Consider the following 22948-nt stretch of genomic DNA (forward strand, 5'->3'; position numbering starts at 1 on the left):
CAAGCGAGCAGGTGACGAGCAGGCTATAGATTGGATGACGGGCGGGCTATCGGCCGGCAAACGAGTGAGTAGCGAGCGAGCCGCGAGCGACAGGGTTGATGATGACAGTGATGTAGCAAAAGATGAGGCCAAACGTGCAGTAGCCTCTGAGATGAGTCTCTCAAGATGAGGCTCCTATGAAGCAACCTTCTTCGAACTTTACGTCAAACACGATGAACACATTAACATCGATAGACGCGGCTCCAGACGAGGTACGAGTTATATTTATAGTTATACCATTATTTGTGTTTTCTAGTTTCAAGTCTGAACCTTGAAGATGTTGATCGCTAGTGCTTCGAAAGTCGATAGCGAGGAACTAGCGTGTACCTCTATACCAATTATCAAACCCCGCCCATTGAGCGAATAACTCGTTAGCGACTGTATTTGTCTCGGCGTTTTGAACCATCGAGGCAGTGACATGTTTCTTCAAACATTCTGTGAGGCAATAGGCCATTCTAGTATAACAGGTTGTTTCTACCTTTTATTGCGATATCCAACCTCATAAGAAACTATATACATGGTAATGTTATTTTTTTTAATGCTAAGAAGTCTGCCATAGCATAAATCTTGGCTGTTAGTGTCACCATCATGTCACATGCTACACATACCATTGAGAATGTCTTCAATATCTGCAGCTGCATTACTTTCCAAATCAGGAAACAGTCGCTTTATCTGCTGAGGCATGCAAGTTTTTAATACTTTTTCTGCTTTTCTTCTTACATTGTGCTCTTTAAATTGAATCATTTTAGCCATGCGTTTAGTCAACTCTAACTTCGTTTCATGGCATTGTATGTTTGCTAACTGCTTTTTTTGGGCTGAGGAGATAGACCAAGCCATCAATTTATTTTGTACATCAGTTGGTTTTTTAGAGATAAAATTAGTTGTCCTATATTTGCATGTGTGAATTTTTGATGACAAGAAACAAAGCATGGCAGTACAAGCTTTCTGCTTTGCACCACTAAACATACCTACAAGTTCTTCAGAATCAATGTTAAGAGGTTGTGTTAAAAGTGTCTGGGACTTCAGTTGATCAGTTGAGGTCATGTTGAGCTGTCACTCATACTGACAGTCAATCCCACTAATAATACCATTTAGGAAGCTGGCTAATATCATTTCCTAAGTACCTGGGCAAAAGTAAACAATTGAATTAAAAACTGGTTCATTGAGATCACCACTAAAAATGTCTATTTTTCTGTGAATAAGGGAAAGAGCCATTGTGCTGCTTTTAATAAGTGCATTACAAATATCTTTGACAACCTGATTGCAAGACAATTACTCAAGTCCATGACCTGATGCAACATAGAACTTTTTCATCCAGGGACCAGTAGCTTTCCAATTAAAGCTAGAGTCATAAAGTATGTGATGAGGTCATTATTACAACATAAAATCTAACCTGTTTCAGGTGTGAAGTCTTGGAACAAACATATTTTCAGTCCTTCACACAAAACTACTCCAGAAAACTCTGAAGTTTGTGGAAGTGATGGATCAAAACTCCATGTGTATGAAAGAGGATGTGCAAGTGTGGCCATGCAAAGAACTTTTTTTATATTTGAAAAAACTATGCTACTTAACAAATCTTTTATGCTCAGAATATTTAATATTATTCAAAGTCCATAATTTGATCAGCAAAACTATTTTAGAGTAAAAATATGATAAATAGTTTATATTTATTTACCTTTACTGTCACTGTAACGCAGTTTATTGAGCTGAAAATCATTGTTTGCTACAAAGCAGTCTCTACCAAAAAGCTTGCCTTTTGAAGTTCCCAAGGTTTTAAGTGATGACTTGCAAGCAATAATTTTTTTGTTCTTTGCAGATACTTAAAAATAACACATCTTTTTGTTTATTTGAGTTACTGTACACCTTCGGAAGAATGAGAATGAGTAATTTCTTAAACAATACCATAAACAAAGCACTTTTGTTTGTTTCCAGACTATTTTCTTGTGACAATGGTTCAATGGAACGGAACAATACGAGCAGATCAACGGAACAGACTTCAGATTTGAAGTCTGACTTGAAATTTCAAGTCTGCTTCTTGCATTCGGAAAGTATGTTTGCTCTCTTAAATCTGGTTTGAAGTTAGGCTAGAAAAACGACATAATTTTCGCTGTTTTCAAGTCTAATTTTAGTTGAAATTCGCTTTTTTTATTAGCTCAAGTCGTACTTCAGGTTTGAAGTTCGACTTCAAACTTAAGAAGAGTTTCCACTCATCCGTTTTTGCTACGGGAAAGGGAAAGGGAAGGGAAAATCAATCACGTGTGCGTGCGCAGTTAGTAATTTAATTTTGAAAATTAGTCACTGCGCATGCTCAAATATGCATGCTTGTCTTTTTATTTAACATAACAACGGTACTGATTTTATAATCAAAATCTGCGACCATTTTATTTTATTGCGTGCTTGGCGTATGTGTAAGAATGCATGTTGTCGTGTTATTTTTTAGAATTTCATATCAAGATAGGTATTTTTTAAAAAGTGGAATAGTTAAACTTCATTTTTTGTGTTTGTTTTTTTTTTTTTTTTGCAGTTACCACTGCAATTATTGAATTTACTGTTCTAAAAAACTTCGTTGTAGTTCATATATAAAACTGATATCGAAGGTGTGTTGAGTCTTTTTTTAAATGCATTAGGCCCAATTTAAAGACTTTTTTTTTTATGTGCATGAAAAATATTATGTGGAAGACACCTAATTTTTTGTAGCAGAATAGGTACCTAACATTTTCCGCAATAATATGGGGGATGGGCGTGTGGGGGATGGAGGTGGTCCTCATAACGATTTTCTAATAAAATTAAATAGATCATCATTGTAGCCAATTTCTTTAAAAAAAAGAATGAATGACATTATAATAGATTAATAACTTGAAAAAATTATCCATATGATGCACCTCTGATTTTCTCACACATGTAGTGCATATAATGTATATAACTTATATACAAAAATATAAATATTATTGTTTTGCCTAGCATACCTATTTCTTTTATATCATATGTATGTACATACATATGCATATATATATATATATATATAAATATATATATATATATATATATATATATATATATATACAAAAATAAAATCATATTCAACTAACACAAGAAGTACATAACAGCATCACTACAAAACAGCAGTAATTAGTAATAGGAATAAGCAAAAAATGTATAAATATTTATAATAAATTAACTTTAAATAAAGCATTCTATTTATTAATCTTTCTTAACATACCGGAGAGATAATGTCATGGACTTATAAGAGATGGACATGCAACCTATTGTTTTCTTTGCAAACCATGCTCGTTGCGCATAGTTACAAATCTTTGTTTCAAACAATAGAAGTTAAATTATATTAAAGTCTGTCAGATTCGTCGAAAATTTTTTTGTCTCGTCTAACCAGTCACATCAACTTCCTTTAAGTTATTCAAGATAACAGCAATAGAATCAGGTTTTAAGCTTAATTTTATATAACTAGATATTCCTAATATTTTAAGAAATAACGCTGATGATAATATGGAAATTAAGATCATTTACTTAACTACTTTAGTATATGTATAACTAGAGATATAATAAATAATACAAAATATCAACTTTTGTAGCTACCTAGAGGATATTTGTTTCATGTCCGGGGAACTACTCCATCTACTATATTGCTAAGGATAAATATTTTATTCACAAAATGAATGTAAATACAATAAAGAAATAAATAGTTTGTCACAGTTTTAAAGAATCTAGCAAAGCCAATTTATGGCAAACCGCAAGAATAGCTAAGTATTTAATATTAATATGGTATGATTTACCAGCTATATCGCGAGGTTAGAATTATTTTGCTCCATCTTCTATTTTAAAAGTTGGGAGAAAATGAGTTATTAATTTTAAAAAGTAATGATTGCTTTCAAAATACGCATTATTTTAGAAATTTTTTTCTAAATAGTTTGTTTAAACATAAATTATTTAAAGCATAAATTATTATTTCTTTAAAAATTTAAGCTAAAATTTGAAATAATTTTTACTCTAAGAAAAAAATCAAAAACTTTCTCCCAACGTTTAAACATGGAGATAGAACAAAATAATTCTAACCTCGCGATATGTAAACTAATTTTTATTTGATAGAGACAAACGAGTTATTATGTGCCTTTTATGACAAATGAAATAATATATGAAATATGAAAAACGAAAACATGAAATATCTGGCCGCATTTTGTAAGATAATTATAAATTTTAATAACTTTTTAAAAGGTTTTGCATTATCAATTGAATTATAAAAAAGCCCATTTGAAAAAACACCTACTAAAAAAAAAAATGCATGATGGAATATATATTACGAAGTTATAGAGTAGTCGAGGCAAAAAATGGCGACATATCGGAATGAAGGACTAAGAAGTTGAATGAAACCAGATCTTGACAAATAATTTTATTTAAGCTTTTTTATATTTCGCTGTACTTTTTTTAGTCGTTTTAAAGTTATCCTACTGCTCTATTTTATCATTGACAGACTTTGTTTACACGAAAAAAGTTCTCAAATTTACAAATGTTTATCTTGGAAAAATGATAAAAATCTGTTCGTTCCAACAACTAATTTCTTTTACCTTGGTGTAATTTGTTTAGTAATTTGTCATCACGTGAAGTAGTTACTTTATCCTGAGCAGTCTTTTTAAACAAATGGTATAAAAGTTAAAACTAATACCACGTGATCAAAGTTTCTGTTTTAAAACTATGGGCAGCCATTTTAATAGATTTTTTTGTTGACGGGTGAAAATTTCTCTCATGGCTCGCTGATTTCTGCGGCCTTTTTGATGTAAAACAATAGGTTGCACGTCCATCTCTTATAGGTCCATGATTATGAATATAAAAATTATTTGAAAGATCCCAACATTAAATCCGAATACCAATTCAGAATCACAAGGAGAATAATGTTGAATAATGTATTATATTTTTGTGCACCTTCACCGGGTCGTTGATAAGAGTTTCAACATAAGGCGGTTGAACAATCAAACGGCCTTTGTTTCCCGACAATATACTCTTGTGACTATGATTGAACGGAATGCAAGAAGCGAACTTGAATTGAAGTCAAACTTGAAAAACGAGAGTTTTTGAAATTTCAAGTCTTTTTTTGATTCTACCAATCTTGAAACCAGACTTGAAAAAAAAAAAAAAAAAAAAAAAAAAAAACCGCTATTATCATTTTGTAGATGTGTATAAAACTTTGCTATAACCGTATAACTTGCAAATGTAAAAATGAGTTTTTACCAAGCAAAAGGGGCTACTTAGGTATATTGACGTATTTCATTAAGAAGATTACATTGTGAAAGTATATTTGTCTATAAATTCATTACAGAAAACTGATTAACATTGTGAAAACGTGTTTTTTTTAAAACATCCTGTAACTCGTATGTAATGATCCAATGTCATATTATGATGCCATTAGAAATGCTTATTAGCATTTTGAAAGGTCGAACATCCTAGCATTATAAATTCCTTATCAAATAATGAAGATCTTACACTTTTAAAATAATAAACAGCCTTGTTGCCTAATTGGATTCTAATATGCCAATTTCACAAGGCTGTTGATTAAGATAAGTATAAAAATTAATTCTATTTAGTAAAAAACAGTTCCAGTTATACAAAAATGTGATATGTATAAAAGTAGTAAAAGATATTTCACGAGAAGAAGTGGTTATGATAATATGAAAGATTAAAAAAAACTTGTCTTAAAACATTAAAAAAAAAAAAAAAAAATCTGTATGAGCTGCACTTTGGAAGAAGAAGAAAGAAGGAGAAGAAAAAGAAGAAGAAATATCCCAAATCACATATTAAGGTTTATAATTGACAGAGTCAATCCTTTAGAAGTCTACAACAGTATAGACTTTAAAAAGCAATACAGATTTTCCAAAGAAACCTTTTTAATATCAGCTAATGACGTTATTGACAACAATGTAAACAATCGAGGGTGTCCTCTTTCATCTGTACAACAACTGGCTATTGCTTTTTGGTTTTATGCTACTGGTTCATTGCAAGTGAGTAGATATTCAAGAAATGGTATCAGACAATTATACCTTGTTATTGTAGATTCTATATTATTTTTTTAACAACATTTTATAATATACTCAAGTAAAAATAAATAAAGTACTTTATTTAAATTTTTATGATATGATTTAGTTAATTAAACTCTTTTAGAGAGTAATAGGAGATTTGGAGCAGCTGAAAGTTAATCAGTCAACTGTTTGTCAAGTGGTTAAGAACATTTCAATTCAAATTGCTAGTAAAAGATCAGTACATAAAGTTTCCAACAGAGGGTGATTCTTTGATAATTCAACAAAGGTGATTATAAGTTTTCATGGATATTTGCATTTTGCTATTTCCTACAAACTTTAAAATTTTGTATTAAATGGCCTGGAAGTATTCATGATTCACGAGTTTTTGCTAACTCAGCTATTAAACAAGTTTTAGAAGCTCGTCAACATGTTCATGTTAAAGTGATCCTGGCTATCCTTGTAAACAATATTTAAGGACAATTTTTTTCTAATCCAAAAAATGAAAGTGAAATGCAATACAACTACAGCTTGAGAAGTACATGCATGTCAGTTGAATGTTGTTTTGGTATATTAAAAAAACGATTTTCTTGCCTTAACATTCCCTTACCAACAAAACTCCGAAATTCTATAGCTATGATAATACAAAATGATTGTTGGAAAGGCAATAAAATACAAAATACAGATGGTGCTGAAGCATTCACAAGAGATATTTTTGAAGAAATGATAAGAAATCAAATTGTGGACCGATTCTTTTAAAACTTTTTGTTGTGTGTGTCTGATTATGGATAAAAGTTTAATAAGAAAAACAGTATTTGCAAATGTTTATACTGCATATTATTTCAAAAGAATTACATTTTATATTTCAAATTAGTATTATTGTATATTAAAGTAATATTATAATTATAATGTATATTAAAATTGTATATTAAAAAACAGTTTCACTAAAAAATAAAATGATAGATTAAAACTTTCCAAAAAAAAGAAAAAATCAGATTTGATGTTGTTTGAAAAAAATAATCCTCAAATAGAATAATTCTGTTGTGTTGTTTTTTAAAACATACAACTATGACAATTTTTTTTGGTAAATTTCCATTTTCATGTACTTTTTGTTTGTATTGTTGCTTTTGCTGGAGTGAGTTTTATTTTTACATTAGCTATTTGTGTTTGTTTTTGCATTAGTTCTTTATCAAGATCATGAATTTGATTATATTGCTTTTTTGCTTTTTTTTAATTAAGAGATATTTTGTTTAATGTTAAAGTTTGATCTTTTTCATGTGTTAATTAACAAGATACTATCAATAGTTTCGTAAAAGTTTTCTTTTCTGTTTCTATAAGTGGCCCAATAATTTCAGAAGACCTGTCTCCATATGTGATCTCAATTGACTCATTTAGAAGACCTGAATATATATATATATATATATATATATATATATATATATATATATATATATATATATATATATATATATATATATATATATATAGTATTAGCATTGAGAAAAACAATTTTGTTTTAAATAGTTTTCTTAGTTTTTGTAAAAAAAAAAAAACCTTTGTTTTCATAAAAATACTAGAAAAAATAAATAAATAAAAATAGATTGTAGAATACCATCAACCCCAAAAGGTGTCAAAATAGGATTCTGTACTTTTTAGATAATTTCCATGTTTTTTAATTCAAATGGAATCAGTTAAAATAGAGAAATCAAGAGAGATTGTCTTGATCACTTGAAGTTTATGACCAACTGTTGGATACCTACAACTTAGGATTTGAAACTGAAAGTACCAAGATGAATTTACTTTTGTAATGAAAAATACATAAGACTGTTGTTTCTTTTTTACTATATTACTGACTTTTTATTAAATCATCAATTATTCAAATATCATTTATGTGAATTTGTTTCAGTAAAAGGTTTTTCCCTTAAAAAATATGCATTGCCGCTATTGGTTGTTATTTTCCGTTAAACGCCTAGATTATTTTTCAAGTTCGAATTACTCAAGCAAGAACTTGAAGTTTTCAAGTTTCGTTTACGCTCAAGGTAATTTGACAAAGTCGAACTTGAAAATTCAAGTCGAACTTGACTTAAGTTCGGTTCTTGAATTCCGCTCAAAAAGTTAGTTTGCGCATGCGCAGGACTTTTTTCTTTTTTTTATATTTAAAGTGACAACGTAAATCAAGGATATCCAACTCGTGCTTCGGCAGTGAAACAAATTTTTTGCCACCCTAAAATGTTGCAAAGATATATCAAAGCAACACAAAGATGAATTCTTGTCAGTTTATATAAAACGGCTACCTGAATAAAAAATTTAAAAACCTGCTTCATATTTTCTAACGAAATTTTTGTGAAGGGACTCGTGCAGTTGTAAATATCACTGGCGTAAACAGCCGGATAAGCACATACCTACATCATGGAGGTTTACCATCCACTTTGCACGTGTTTAAACGTAATATGTTCACTCGTTTTTATTGAGCAGGAAGAGTTAAACCAGTCTTGTAACTTGTTGATCTTGTTACCACAGTTTTCTCCATGAATGCTTTTCCCATGATAAAATTACCAAGTTTATCACGCTTCTTTTCATCAGATATCAAGTTATGCTTTGCTGAAGTGGGTAGCACTCTCATATCATTTACAATTTCGTTTATACACATCCAAGGACAAGTAATACTTAACACTTGGCCATTCGTTTTAATGGCTGACCCTGTTGATTTAGAAACAAAAACGGTGAGTCTTTTTATAATCAGAGTTACTTTCTTATTGTACATTAAGAAAGAAAAAAAAGCTATTTTGTATAGAAGTTAGGCTATCTACATAACTAAGTTTGAATTTAAAAAAAAAAGTAGACTAGATATAGAGGTTATTATGTTAAATTTGTGTTTATAAACTTAATGTATCATAAAGTTTCTTAATAAAATTATTCATTACTAGAGCTTAAATTAACTTAATACTTTTCATAAAATTTAGCATTTATCTTATGTAGTTCTGGGAATCCATTTACTTTAACTATAAATAATGATATGACCTCATCAGTCTGATTCTCTTTTTGTTCTCACTGCATGTCACTCAAGATGACCAGGGATGACATATCCAAGACTACTTTTTATACTTAATCATGAGTTGTTTTTTTTTTCAGTGGCTTAACTTCTTGCATAGCTAGCATTGCATAAAACAGTGTAGTTGATCATTTTGTTTTTATTTAGAGCTCAGGCAGTTATTCAGTGACTGCTGGTGCTGGCAAACACAAGGATGGAAAGAAGAAAGTTAGAGTGAAACCAAAAAAGATCAATTTAGATCTCTTAAAAAAAGAGTTAGAAATGGTATTTTGATTCCTATTTCATGCAATCAAACTTTTGTGGCTGTCACAGTGTTTGCAATTTGTTTTACTATTTCTTTTTTACAGTCTGAACACAAAATGGAGCTTAAGGATTTCCTAAAATCCCTAGATACCAACTTAGAAACCGGTTTGACATCTTCAGTTGTTGCTCGCAATTTAGAACGTGACGGGCCAAATGCCTTAACTCCCCCAAAACAAACGCCTGAATGGCTTAAGTTTTGTAAGCAAATGTTTGGTGGTTTTGCCATGTTATTATGGGTTGGTGCAATACTGTGTTTTATTGCCTATCTTATACGTATAAGTAGAGAGGAAGATCTGGCAAAAGAAGAGCTATACTTAGGCATCGCTCTGGCTTCTGTAAATTTTATCACTGGATGTTTTGCATACTATCAGGTAAAAATTGATGTAAACAAGTTATTTTTCACAGTTTATCCTGAGACTCCTAAATGCTAAATTATTTGAAATGCTACCTTTAAAGAGATTAAAATCTCAAGTTTAGTTGTGATTACATAAAAAATTACTAATTTTGAATATTTAAATAATGTAACTTAGCAGATAGTTAAGGAAAAGTTTTTAAATTTAAACGTTTGTTTAAACAAGCATCTTTTTTTTTATTGATTACATTGTTATATTTAGGAGGCAAAGAGTTCTAAGATCATGAAGAGCTTTAAAAAGATGATACCGCAGGAAGCTGTTGTGTTACGAGACGGTCAAAAAATCACTATAAATCCTGTTGAAATTGTTCTTGGTGATGTCGTCTTTGTAAAGTTTGGAGACAGAGTTCCAGCTGATATTAGAATTGTTGATTGCAAAGGGTTAAAGGCAAGTAAATATAACCATACCATCATACCATCATATCATCTATGTATACAAGTGTATGCTTGTTAAAGTCATCAAAAGTAGTGTTTGGTATTTGAAAAACTAATGCTATTGAGTTTTTTATATACATATAAAATGTTGAAAAAATTATGAATTTTCTAATAAGGTTACTTACTTAGGAAATAAATTATTTTTAGGTAGACAATTCTTCACTTACTGGCGAATCGGAACCCCAAGGTCGCAGTGTTGATTGCACATCTGAAAACCCCCTCGAAACTAAGAACCTTGCTTTTTTTTCCACAAATGCTGTCGAAGGTACTGCAACTGGAGTAGTTGTTAGAATTGGTGATAACACTGTAATGGGGCGAATTGCTAATCTTGCATCAGGACTGGAAAGTGGACAAACTCCTATTGCTAAAGAACTTGAACATTTTATTCGTATTATCACTAAGTTTGCGATTTTTGTTGGCGTAACTTTTTTGATCATTTCACTTTCAATGGGATATCATTGGCTTGAGGCCATCATCTTCTTAATTGGTATTATTGTTGCAAATGTCCCAGAGGGTTTGCCAGTTACTGTCACAGAAAGCATTCTTGACTTTTTAAGACTATCTATTTTTTGCATGACCATCGATATTGATAAAAATTGTTGCTGTAAATAGGCTCGTTTTATCTATTTGTTTAATTTATAAAAGGTATGCTTGACCCTGACTGCAAAAAAAATGGCTAAAAAAAATTGTCTCGTGAAACACTTGGAGGCAGTTGAAACACTTGGAAGCACCTCAGTTATTTGTTCTGACAAAACTGGTACATTAACTCAAAATCGCATGACTGTAGCTCATATGTGGTTTGACAAAGTAATTGTTGAAGCTGACACAACTGAAGACCAATCCGGTGTTGCCCATGAGAAAGGGTCATCTACATGGAAAGCTCTGGCCCTAGTAGGAGCATTGTGTAATCGCGCTGAGTTCAAGCCTAAACAGGAAAATATTCCTGTTCTGAGGTGTTGCATCAATTTTGATTATATCTTTTTATTCATTGACTAATCCAAAGTAAAAATAAAAACACAAAAAAAGTGAGCTTAAATCACATAAATAAGTGTAAATAACTTTTAACCTCAAAGTATCTGTGGAGAGCTTAAGTTGTAAATTAATGTACAAAGTATAAGCAACAAAATTGTACCCAAATTTTAAAAAAAGACACTAATTTAAAAAATGATATATTTCATAAAAAGACTTGAAAAAAAAAAGCAAGTTGTTTAATGATTAATGAAATGCATTGAATTTCCAATACCCACAATATCTGTCGTAAACGTAATTAAGTTATCTTTTTGTTTTGCAGAAAAGAGTGCAACAGTGATGCATCAGAAACTGCCATCTTGAAGTTCATTGAACATTCAGCAGGCAGTGTTATGAGTATAAGAGCCAAATACAAAAAAGTAGCAGAAATTCCATTTAATTCAACCAATAAGTATCAAATCTCTATTCATAAGCAACCTGACGATCCAAGATATCTTCTTGTAATGAAAGGTGCACCTGAAAGAATATTGGAAAGATGTTCAACAATTCTTATTAATGGAGTTGAACATGCTTTGGCTGATGATATTAGGAAATCTTACAACCACGCTTATGAAGAATTAGGTTTGTTGCCAACAATCATACAATTTTTACATTGTAATCACTGAAAAGTGTTCAATTTTGAAATGTTGAATGCCTTCTAGGTGGTCTTGGAGAACGAGTGTTAGGGTTTTGTCATTACTACCTACCCGCTGGACAATATCCCAGAGGTTTTGTATTCAAGACTGATGAAGAACAGAATTTCCCATTAGAAGATTTGTGTTTTGTGGGTCTATTAAGTATGATTGACCCTCCTCGAGCTGCTGTACCTGATGCAGTCAGCAAGTGCAGGAGTGCTGGTATGTTCTCAAATAAATGTTCTACCATAAACAATCTGTTTTTAGATTATTTTTTTAATGCTTTTATTTAACCACTAAGTTTCATTCAGGTTTAGTAAACACCTAAAGTGTTGGCTAAGCATGTACCTAGTGTATAACACTAAAGACAATTAAAATGCCGAAATATCAGTATCCTCAAATATTAGTACCTAGTATATATCTAAGTCATAGTTCTACATAAAACGGAGGTGTTGAAAAAAACTTTTAAATGGCTGAATATTTTTTCTAGATCCGTTGACTTTTCTTTGTTTTAGATTTTTTCAATATATAAAATTAGATATGAAAAAATTTGAAATAATAGATAACAAAAAATTTATTTTCTGCAACCTCTAAATTATTTTGTTATAGGTATTAAAGTTATCATGGTGACTGGTGATCATCCAATTACAGCTAAAGCAATTGCAAAAGGTGTTGGAATCATCTCGGAGGGGAATGAAACTGTAGAAGACATAGCACAGCGATTGAACATACCACTAGCTCAAGTCAATAAATGTGATGCTAAAGCCTGTGTTGTTCATGGGTGTATGTAACTAAATACATTTAAAATGATCTAAAATTATTGAGTTTTTTTTACTGCAGTTTTTAAAATCATGAACTTTCTTTATCTAAAGCTCAACTAAAAGACATATCCCAAAACGATTTGGATGATATTTTAAGACACCATACTGAAATAGTGTTTGCACGGACTTCACCACAGCAAAAGTTAATCATTGTTGAAGGTTTTCAACGGCTTGGTGCAATTGTAGCTGTTACTGGTGATGGTGTTAATGACTCACCTGCATTAAAAAAAGCTGACATCGGTAAGTTTTCCATGATGCATGTGGTGCTCTTTTCTTATGTGTTTTTAGTGTCACTTGAAAAGCTTAAGTTACTTGTACTTCTTGTAGGTGTTGCTATGGGAATTGCAGGATCAGACGTTTCTAAACAAGCTGCTGATATGATCTTGTTAGATGATAATTTTGCTTCGATTGTAACTGGTGTTGAAGAAGGGCGCCTTATTTTTGATAACTGAAAAAAATCAATTGCCTATACTTTGACTAGTAATGTTCCTGAAATATCTCCTTTCCTCATGTACATTTTACTTGGCATCCCGTTGCCATTGGGAACTGTTACTATACTTTGCATTGATCTTGGTACTGATATGGTTCCTGCCATCTCACTGGCTTATGAAAAGGCTGAAAGTGACATTATGAAGCGTAAACCACGGGATCCTTTGGAAGATAAACTTGTCAACGAGCGCCTTATTAGTTTCGCATACGGTATGGTTGGTATGCTGCAGGTAGGTTTTTTTTTTTTTTTTTTACTGTACTAGAATATCTCATTTGTAAGAACTTGTGTTGTTCACTGTTTTTGCACAGGTTTTTTTTTTTTTTTTTTTTTTTTCTTTTTTACTTAAGATCACTTGCTAGCATGACGAATGTATAACTCACTTTCTATCATTGGTTTGTTTAAATTTTCTTATATTACAGGCCACTGCTGGTTTCTTTACATACTTTGTAATCATGGGTGAAAACGGTTTTTTGCCATCACACTTGTTTGGAATTCGAGATAGATGGGACGATCGGAAGCTTAACAACCTTGCTGACTCCTTTGGAAGTGAATGGACTTATTCACAGCGTAAAGATTTGGAGCTAACATGCCAAACAGCTTTCTTCGTTACCATTGTGGTAGTGCAATGGGCAGATCTTGTTATCAGTAAAACTAGAAGGCTCTCTCTTTTTCATCAAGGAATGAGGTACACTAAGCAGTTTTTAAAAGTACAATTTTTGCAGTTTATTTCATTTAGCGGTTTGATAAAAATGAACTTTCTGTTTTAAAAGGTTGTTCTATTATTTTGTGTAACATTGTATTTAGCAATTGGTTTCTAAATTTTGGACTACTCTTTGAGACTGCTCTTGCAGCTTTTCTCCAGTACACTCCTGGAGTAAATGTAGGACTTCGTCTACGTCCGATGAACTTTACGTGGTGGCTAACTGGGCTTCCATTCAGTTTGTTGATTCTTTTCCTTGATGAAATTAGAAGATACGTTTTAAGGCGAAACCCAAAAGGTTTGTCGTTTTTTAATCTGCAAGTAAGCTTGTTGTTAAAAGTTGCAGTCAATCAAGTAATACTACTTTTGTTACAGGTTGGGTGCAGACAGAAACTTATTATTAGGCACCTAAACATCGTTATAAAACGACAGGTGAAGACGTATAGAGACGTTTTTCGTGCTGCTTTTATTCTGTAATTTTAATTTTGTTGTCAAAGAGCTTTTGTCAACTCTTTGTTCTACTTCATGTTTTTACCCCTTTCTTTTCTTTAAAACATACGGAGCCGATCGATATTTGCGATACTTAAACTGTACTATTTAAAGTTGGGATATTCGTTTAAGAAAGGATATTTCGCTTGTCCTAAATAAATATACACCTAATGTAAAATAGATTCGAACTTTGCGTGACTAACTTCTAGGAGTTGTTTGTTAAATGATAAACTGGAAGTAAAGAAAGATAAATATAATAGATGTAAATAAAAATAATATTTTTGATTACAATTCCAAAAGTTTTAAGGAATTAGCGAAGAGACCTTAAGGACTCGGTTGACCCAACTGTTTAAATTTTGGTCATGTTAAACAAGGAGAAGAGGAACAAGCAATCGAAAGAAGTTCGAAAACTACGTTGACGGCATGTTTCAAGTTGAACCAAATTGATGAAACTGCCTTGAGTATTCTCCATCATGATAATCCTTTCCATTATACTTGGGATTCAAAGTGAAACTTGAGGAAAAAGCGGATACTTAATCTCAATAATATAATTGAATGAATATATAATGTTAATCCTAGAGAGATCGAAAGTTTTTATTTGCGATTGCTTCTTTTTTATTGTCCTGGTGCAACAAGTTTTGAATCATTGAAAACTGTGCAGTTCGAAGAGGATTGGTAGAAAGAGATGACCACTGGAATAACTGTATGCGGGAAGCAATTAAGCTGTCAATGTCGAGAGATTGCGTATTTTATTTGCAACAATTCTTATCCATGGTCAGCCAAGTAATCCATTGGAAATGTGGAATCTGTACTTACCAGCAATTATAGAAGACCTTGCGAGAGGCTATAGCAAAGATATTTCAATTCAATTCGCTTATCAACAATAGATATTTTAAAGGTGGACAGGGAAAAAATATCTAAATCCGTTCACACCAGTTGTTGCCCCAAATCAAATTAACTATGCTTTACTGAAAGTTTTGTTTCACTGCGTTTTACTCACTCGTACAGTATCCTTTCAGAGAAAATGTTGACCAAAAGTAAATTTACTTACTTTTTAAGTATATATTACTTTTAATTGTAACTAAAGATTATTTAAAAAGTAAACTTAAGTAATCAAAAGTAATTTTATATAATTTACTTTTAATAGCCGTTTCATTTTAGTTATAAAAAAACACATGGGTACTTAGGATATTATATAAGTAAATTTTATTTACATTTGATAACATGTGTTACTTGATTTTACAGGATTTGGTCGTCGTAAAAAGCATTGACCAAATTATTTGTGAACCTGGTGAAAATTCGAACCACTGAATATACAATGGAACTTTTGAATACTCTTTTAAGCAGCGGTTTGCCTCCCCACGAGCTATGATTGAAGGTTGGTGCAATAGCTATGTTGTTCAGAAATCTAGACATAAAAAGTGGTCTTTGTAATAGTGTTTGTTTTCGAATGATGCGAATTTTCCCGAATATTATCAACAGTGAAATTGTAACGGGAAGCTTTATAGGAAAATGTGTCCTAATTCCAAAAATTAAATTAGAACCTACCGATGATTAGTTTCTTTTCGAGTTTCAAAGAAAGCAATATCCTATCAAATTATCTTTTGCAATGACAATTACCAAATCTTAGGGTCAGGCATTCATTAAAGTTGGCATTCAACTGGACACGCCTTTTTTTTGCGCATGAGCTATTATAGGTGGCGTTGTCGAGGGCAAAATCAATGAATTCTTTAAAAATTCAACTGTCTGAAAATGCGAAAAAAACTAAGAATATTATTTATCGAGAAGTATTTGAATGAAATTTACAGTTTATTGGTATGAAGTATTCATACACGCAGCTCGTGGAAAATAAAAGGAGCGTAGAGGACCAGAATAGTGCGTTGCATGCATTTCAATTTCCCAAGCGAAATCAAAATACTTAAACTTTAGATTTCTCTGGGTGACACGTTCCATAATTTTAAACATAACTCAACGAAGTTTGTTAGAAAAAAAACCTAAGCAGGATTTATAAACGGAAACAAATTAGTACATAAATCATTCGAGCTCATTTATTCGGACAATTTCGGAAGATTCATATTTCAGAAACGTCTTTCGAATAAAAGGAAAAATAAGAAAGATCTTCTCTAAAACATCTTCTCAGGAGCGTGTTTAATTTTAGGAGTAAAAAGACGCACATTACAAATTGAATTATCTGACAACTTGAATAAATATTCGAATGATCGGGATCAGAATCAGTCGAGCGCAAGGGATGTTGGATATTTATTACTTTATAAAGAAAAAAAGGAGAGTCCGATGAGAAGCTATTGCAGTGTTAAATCATTGTTTAGAAACATTTTATTAAGAAGACTTTTTTTGTCCGAGAAAAGTTTGGATTCTCAAACTTTTCTTAAACAAAAGTGAAGGAATCGATTCTAAACATATGGTAATTTTGGTTCCTAAAGTTTTCACCCGGTACCTTTAAACCACAACTCTGTGCCCCTTCCACATTTACTCTAGACGTTTAAGTATTTTATCAACTGCGAAATCTTTTTAAACAAAACTTTAAAATTCGGGTATCGAACGATGAATAAACAAAGCATTAGATTTCTTTTTAAACTTTGCTGAAAAAAATATACAAACTGAATGTTAAGAATTTCATAATTACGTTTAGCTAAAACTCAAAAAGTTAATTCAGTTTAAAAAAGAAAACATCAACGTCAAGAAAATACGCGTGCATCAAATAATAAAACAGTGAGAGAAATATTGGAGCTTAAACACACGAAAAATATATATAATTTTACGTGTGGGGTTATTAGAGATAGGCCGATAAAAATTCTTCGCACACTTCAAGAAATCATATAACAGCTTGCACTCTCAGCAAAAAATGTAATTGCTTTCTGGCTTAAATTGCGACGTAGCAGCCATCTTTAACATTGCCACGGCGTCAATATATAGAATGAAACGTGGCGCAATCAACTTCTGAACCATTTCCCTTCGTATATTACTCTCAAGTAAAATCTAAAATCTTTTATTCTATATGCCACGTGACCGGTAATAAATATAAACATTTTCTTTCACATTTTTCTTTTTTTTTTTAAACTTCTTTTTTTTCCTTTTGAATTTTTTTCTTGGTTCTTTTTTTTTTTTTTTTGGAATGTGAAGTCATCTATAACAAGCGGAGAGAATCGGTTAAAATGACAAAACGAGAATACACAACATTCTGTATTTTTGAGATAATATCTCGTTGTTTGTCACTTTTTTCACTTGTCTGCAAGCATAACACAAGCGAAAAAAGTGACGAACAACGAATACCCGATAGTGTGATTTAAAGGGAGAATTTTTTAGTACCATTTTCTTACCTTAATACGGTGAAAACCACTGAGCACGTCGCGATCTGAAAAAGAAAAATTATTAACTTAAACACGAACATTTATCTCTAAAAATAAAATTAAGTCATTAACTTTACCTATAGGCGCCTCTTCCTCGAGGAGTAAATCCACCCATATAACCTCCTCGGAATCCTCCTCTACCTCTGCCTCTTCCTTGACCTCCACGAAAACCACGATTGGTAGTTGATATGCCAGGTACATTCGTACGTTTTGCTGTCACCTGATAAAGAATGTCATTAGTTTCAGACTTTTGACAAAATATTGAGAAAACAACTGAAGGCTGGGGACGAAGACACACAGTTTCAAGAGAAAAATGGAGTCTTGTGTACTTCAGTAACCTTGTGTTAAATATTTGTAAATATCTCGATGCCTGGTAACTGTGGTTTTTCGTTTATATATTGTCAGAAGTTATGTGAGCACCAGAACATGATGTAAAAGACACAAATTTGTGAAATTGGACATTAGTGGTTTTTCCCATGTAGTTTTCATTTTTCAAAGTGTAATAATAGTAATAAAATTTAAATCATAAAATAACATAAGTACAATGGTTACCAGACTTCACAGAAACAAAAGCTGCCTGTTATTAACCGAATAAAAAAAAAGCAAAAAAAAAAAAAAAAAACACTTGCTTTAATTTGTCTCCCTTTAAAAAGCGAATCAGAGAGTTGAACAGCATTTTCAACACAATCTTTATCACCAAACTCAACATATGCAAACCTTAATCAATTATAGCATTTAGTTTATACACACACATACACATATACATACATACAATTTTTATACATATAAATTTATAAGTTAAACTAATTTTAAAGTGTTATTAACACAAAAATATGGTAATTTAAAAAATGTACCCTTTCGGATGACCACTAAACTTATCACATAATATAGTAACTCTGTTCACTGATCCACAACCATGGAAGTGTTGCTCAAGCTCAGAGGCAGTAGCAGAGTAATCAACCTTAAATGACAAATTACAGGAAATTCTGATAATACAAAACTTCAACCAAGTTAGAAAATTTTAAAAATTCTTAAAATGAACACATACATTTCCAACATAAACAGATCGACAATCAATGGAAGCTTGGTCTTCACCAGGAAGAGAAGATGGGACTAGAAAGTAAACCAGGATACAGAAAATAATTTGTACAAATTACAAACCATTTAAAATAATTTAAAATTCCTGAATTATTTGATTTAAAAAAAAAAAAATTTAATATGAACATGACTAAACCTGTATGTTGTGGACTCATTAAACTACTTTCAGCTTCTTTTTGCATTTCCTTTAACTTTTCAGCTTCTTCTTCCATTTCTTTTACTCTTGCCTTGATTGCTTCAATTTCCTATAAACAGTTTATTTACTAAAAAATCTTAAATCTTCTCAGAAATTTATTTGAATGCATTTATTGGACGCTTTGCACAGAAAAAGAACAAAAGAACAGAAGCTGGAATTACATATCAAGAATGTTACAAAAACTACATGTCTAAAATTTTATTTTTTGATTTTCAAGCTTAGTATTATTATTTTTTTAAAACCAGGTTAGCCTAAATGAACAATTTTTTTTTGTAAATGACATGAGTGTTTAAACTACTGAAATATCATTATGCAGTTACTGTTTATTTTAAAGTTTCAAATATCCACCTGCAAATTAAATTGACTGGGCTGAGATTTTTCCAATCCTAATTTTAACCTTAATATTTGTTAGAAAAAAAAATTGGAGTAAAATTTTTCACATTTTTGAGTGTCAACTTTTTGCCATAAGTAATAATTTTTTGCATAAAAGTTTTGTACCCTTAAATTATTTTCTTCTCAAATTAAGATTTTCAAATTAACAATTGAGGTTTCAAACAATAACCTTTATCAATAACCTTTATCCTTAACCTTTTTCTTTTATTATTTCAGGGTAGCAAACCAAAAACATTTCCTGGTTTTTCGAAGCTAAAGTCAAAAATAAAATTTTGGTCACCAACTCAAGAGAATATACCATATTGGTAATTAATAGAATGGAAAAAACAATTTCAATATAAAATTATACATGCAGATGACAATATCAAACAAATTGCTGCAGTAATACACCATTCTTCAAGAAATAAGAGACATCTCACACAAACTTTTAAATCTCTGTTAACAGTGATTTTTTGTTTGATTCACTTAACATGTCAGAGTACTTCAGATTTTTGTGCAAGTAGACTCTAAATATTCATCAACAAAGTACTTAATTCATTAAATAACTCATAGTTTCTCTAAACTTAAAACTTCCTGAGCAAAAAAACTCATCATTGCTGAGTAGCACTATCAGATAAAAGCTACTTTAACTTTTTGAGTTCCTCAGCAAGATGATTGAATTTGAGGGTAGATATTTCCTAGTTTTGCAAAATTTTATCTGGTAACAAATATAAAGTATTTCTCACTACATTTCAATTGGCTATTGAAATATTCATAGTGATAAATACTTCATATTTGTTACCAACTTTTTATTATAACTTTTGCAATAGCTCAATAATGATTTTGTTACATTTCCTGAATTCTTGTTTCTTTTTTTTATCAAAAAAGAAACCATAATATCTGTTTCAATGCTGTTCTGGTTCAAATTTTTTGGAAAAATTCTTTGTTAAGCTGTTAACATTTTTATAAAAATGTTGGTTTATGATTTTTTAGTTTAGTATTTAAACCAAGATGACAAATTTAGCCATCCTGTTATTTATAAAATGACAAATATTTAATGAAACAAAATTTGGACAGAATGTCTCTTTTAGCAAGACAATGTCACAAATTTAAATCAGTTACAAATTGTTTCAAGTAAAAAAGTCAGGGTACTACAGTTTATCACCAAATCTAAAACTGATTATGAATGTATGGTTAGTTTTGGAGCATAAAATCTCTAAAATTTCTGTAACTGAAGATCAAGGAGAAAGTTTGAAAGTACCATAGACATCTTATAAATTGTTTATTGTCAAAAATTTTTTTTGATTTTATTAGATGTGAACTAGGCACAAAGAAAAAGGGTGGTCATACCATTAACTGCACCTAAATATTTTTGTAATTACACTACGCTAAACTTATGAGCATTTTTTTTTTTTTTAATCTTTAGAGGGTTTTACATCACAACCTATTTGCTGAAAGGTAAATATAAGCGTTGCATAATATTACTATTTGCATTTTCTTTAAAAACACATGCATTAAAGAAGAAAGTTAAGTTTTATTTAATTGATTTAGGTTGAAGTTAGGCTTCAAACTAAATAAATCTTAATGTTAATCGATAAATTAAATCTTAATGTTAATTTAGCACTAGGGTTAAAACTGGCTAAAATCCAAAAAACATGGTGAATTCAAAATAAATTGGTTTAAGCTAACTTAACCTTAGAAACATAAAAATAATTTTAATTTAAGATGCTAAACTTAACATTTGCCTTACTGATATACACACAAATTTATTTCAACAAACATACTGGGTCATCTGCCTCTTCATTAAGAGATGCATCATCAATCAAAGCTTCATCACTTTCTTTACGTGGGGATGACCAATTTGAACCTTCAAACTCTCCTGCATATACTTCGTCACTCATGATGTTACTTAAGGAGCCAAATTATATATTGTAACTAGGATTGTAATGTAGCTATATGTGTATTTTGTTAAGTCAGACTAATTCCTAGTTATATATGCTTTTACTAAATGTACTTGTAAAAACAAGCAGAATATGTTATCAATACCTTATGAGGTTTTTAATTACACATAACGTCTTCAACTTAATTATACAACATATAAATTACATTATATATATATATATATAATATATATATATATATATATATATATATATATATATATATATATATATATATATATATATATATATACATATATATATACATATTATATATCAACAGCATTAATACCAATTTCCAATTATCATAATTTACAAGTATCACTTTAAGTACTAGCTGAAGCTTACTGGTACGTCGGTTTATGTTTGCTGTACTGTGTAGATGCAAATTAGTTACAAGGAAAGTTTCATAAAAACCCTTGATTATAGGATTTGTATTTACATGTAAATATTCATACTTTTTTATTGAGAAGATGTGGTATCTATATTAAATAAAAACTGTGATGATAAAAAAGCACATATGTAAATGAACATTAAAAAACCACATGCTAGTACTCCTAGGCTTTCAGTTCATTAACGCAACATCTTTTACAAAAATAGAGAGATCTGCGTTGAAGAGCAACCAATTATTACATAATCTTGATCTTAATGAGGCCGCAGAGTTTGTGGCCCGAGGTAGGCCAAGTTCTAGACGTTCCCTCATTTCCATCGGATAATGCGGGGTAAAACTGGACAGATAGTGTGTCGTTTTGCTAAGCAATCCTTTTTTTTTCCTTATTATAGTTACTGTTTTTATTTGATAAATCGTAAAACTGAAAATAAAAAAAAAATTAAAAAAAAAAAAAAAAAAAAAAAAAAAAATTGAAAAGATAAAAAAATAAAAAAATGCCAAAATAAGTTAAAATGAACAATTAAAAATTCGTATTAAAAACACCTGAAAAAATTTTATAACGTCAACAAATCTCATAGAGCAATACTTAACCTCAAGGTTTTTTAAAGTTTTAATCAAGCAATATTTTCTTTGAAGCTTTCGTTATATTTCACTTAAAAGTTTTTGTTTCACTAAAAACTTTCATACAAATGACACAAATATGGATTTATACATTAAACCCGGTCTGGATTTATTTTCAAAATTTTTTTTTTATATAACAAAAGATTCTAAAGTTTCGCATAAATTAGTTTCTCCTTTGTTGAAAGAAAATTACAATTTCAGGACTTCAATTTCTGTTGTGTTTAAACTACAGGTGAGTATACGTAACCAATTAGTCACTGTCGAATATCAAGCTGTGTTAACAAGTGGAATTGTTTAAGTTTATCAAATTTAATAAATCGAATTTTAAAAACGCTACTCAGACTGCTTACGAACACCTTGCACTGTTTACTACTTCATGGTGCTACTACTGATATAAGTTATTTCATCATATGTCGTTTTGAAGTATGTAATCTATACACTATAATTTGTCCGCAACTGACTTATTTAATGGGGTTCCAAGTTATTACCAATTATTTTGGATGAATATATGTAAAACGTTATTCACTCTTGAAATTCATTTTATTATAATAATAAATT

At 30.6% G+C, this 22948-nt stretch overlaps 2 protein-coding genes and 2 pseudogenes across 3 annotated transcripts; 2 read left to right on the top strand and 2 right to left on the bottom strand.

Annotated features, from left to right (window-relative positions):
* Positions 1-513: 513 nt before the first annotated feature.
* On the bottom strand, positions 514-1406 carry LOC149882568 (uncharacterized; annotated as a pseudogene).
* Positions 1407-5043: 3637 nt separating this feature from the next.
* Positions 5044-7023, top strand: LOC149882569 (uncharacterized). The gene is made up of 2 exons (XM_090100745.1): positions 5044-6044; positions 6205-7023. The coding sequence occupies exons 1-2, from the start codon at positions 5772-5774 to the stop codon at positions 6325-6327; spliced, it is 396 nt and encodes a 131-aa protein (XP_089956871.1). The 5' UTR covers positions 5044-5771; the 3' UTR covers positions 6328-7023.
* A 1160-nt stretch (positions 7024-8183) lies between these two features.
* LOC149882570 (sodium/potassium-transporting ATPase subunit alpha-like) lies at positions 8184-14424 on the top strand (annotated as a pseudogene). Its single transcript, XR_016456521.1, has 14 exons — positions 8184-8782; positions 9259-9375; positions 9459-9785; positions 10029-10218; positions 10413-10795; positions 10907-11214; positions 11553-11851; positions 11932-12126; positions 12514-12687; positions 12777-12965; positions 13053-13444; positions 13635-13900; positions 14020-14213; positions 14291-14424. The product of XR_016456521.1 is annotated as a sodium/potassium-transporting ATPase subunit alpha-like (transcript).
* Positions 14425-16982: 2558 nt separating this feature from the next.
* Positions 16983-21493, bottom strand: LOC145193159 (polyadenylate-binding protein 2-like). The gene is made up of 8 exons (XM_090100804.1): positions 21223-21493; positions 19007-19115; positions 18821-18885; positions 18627-18733; positions 18402-18489; positions 17850-17992; positions 17743-17777; positions 16983-17549 (listed from the first exon to the last, which is right to left on the bottom strand). The coding sequence occupies exons 1-7, from the start codon at positions 21337-21339 to the stop codon at positions 17744-17746; spliced, it is 663 nt and encodes a 220-aa protein (XP_089956930.1). The 5' UTR covers positions 21340-21493; the 3' UTR covers positions 16983-17549; position 17743.
* Positions 21494-22948: the final 1455 nt, after the last annotated feature.

Source organism: Hydra viridissima, unplaced genomic scaffold (genome assembly GCF_058129835.1).
Source record: "Hydra viridissima isolate aposymbiotic clone 2 unplaced genomic scaffold, HvirCarnegie_v1 scaffold_10, whole genome shotgun sequence".
NCBI classification, from domain to species: domain Eukaryota; kingdom Metazoa; phylum Cnidaria; class Hydrozoa; order Anthoathecata; family Hydridae; genus Hydra; species Hydra viridissima.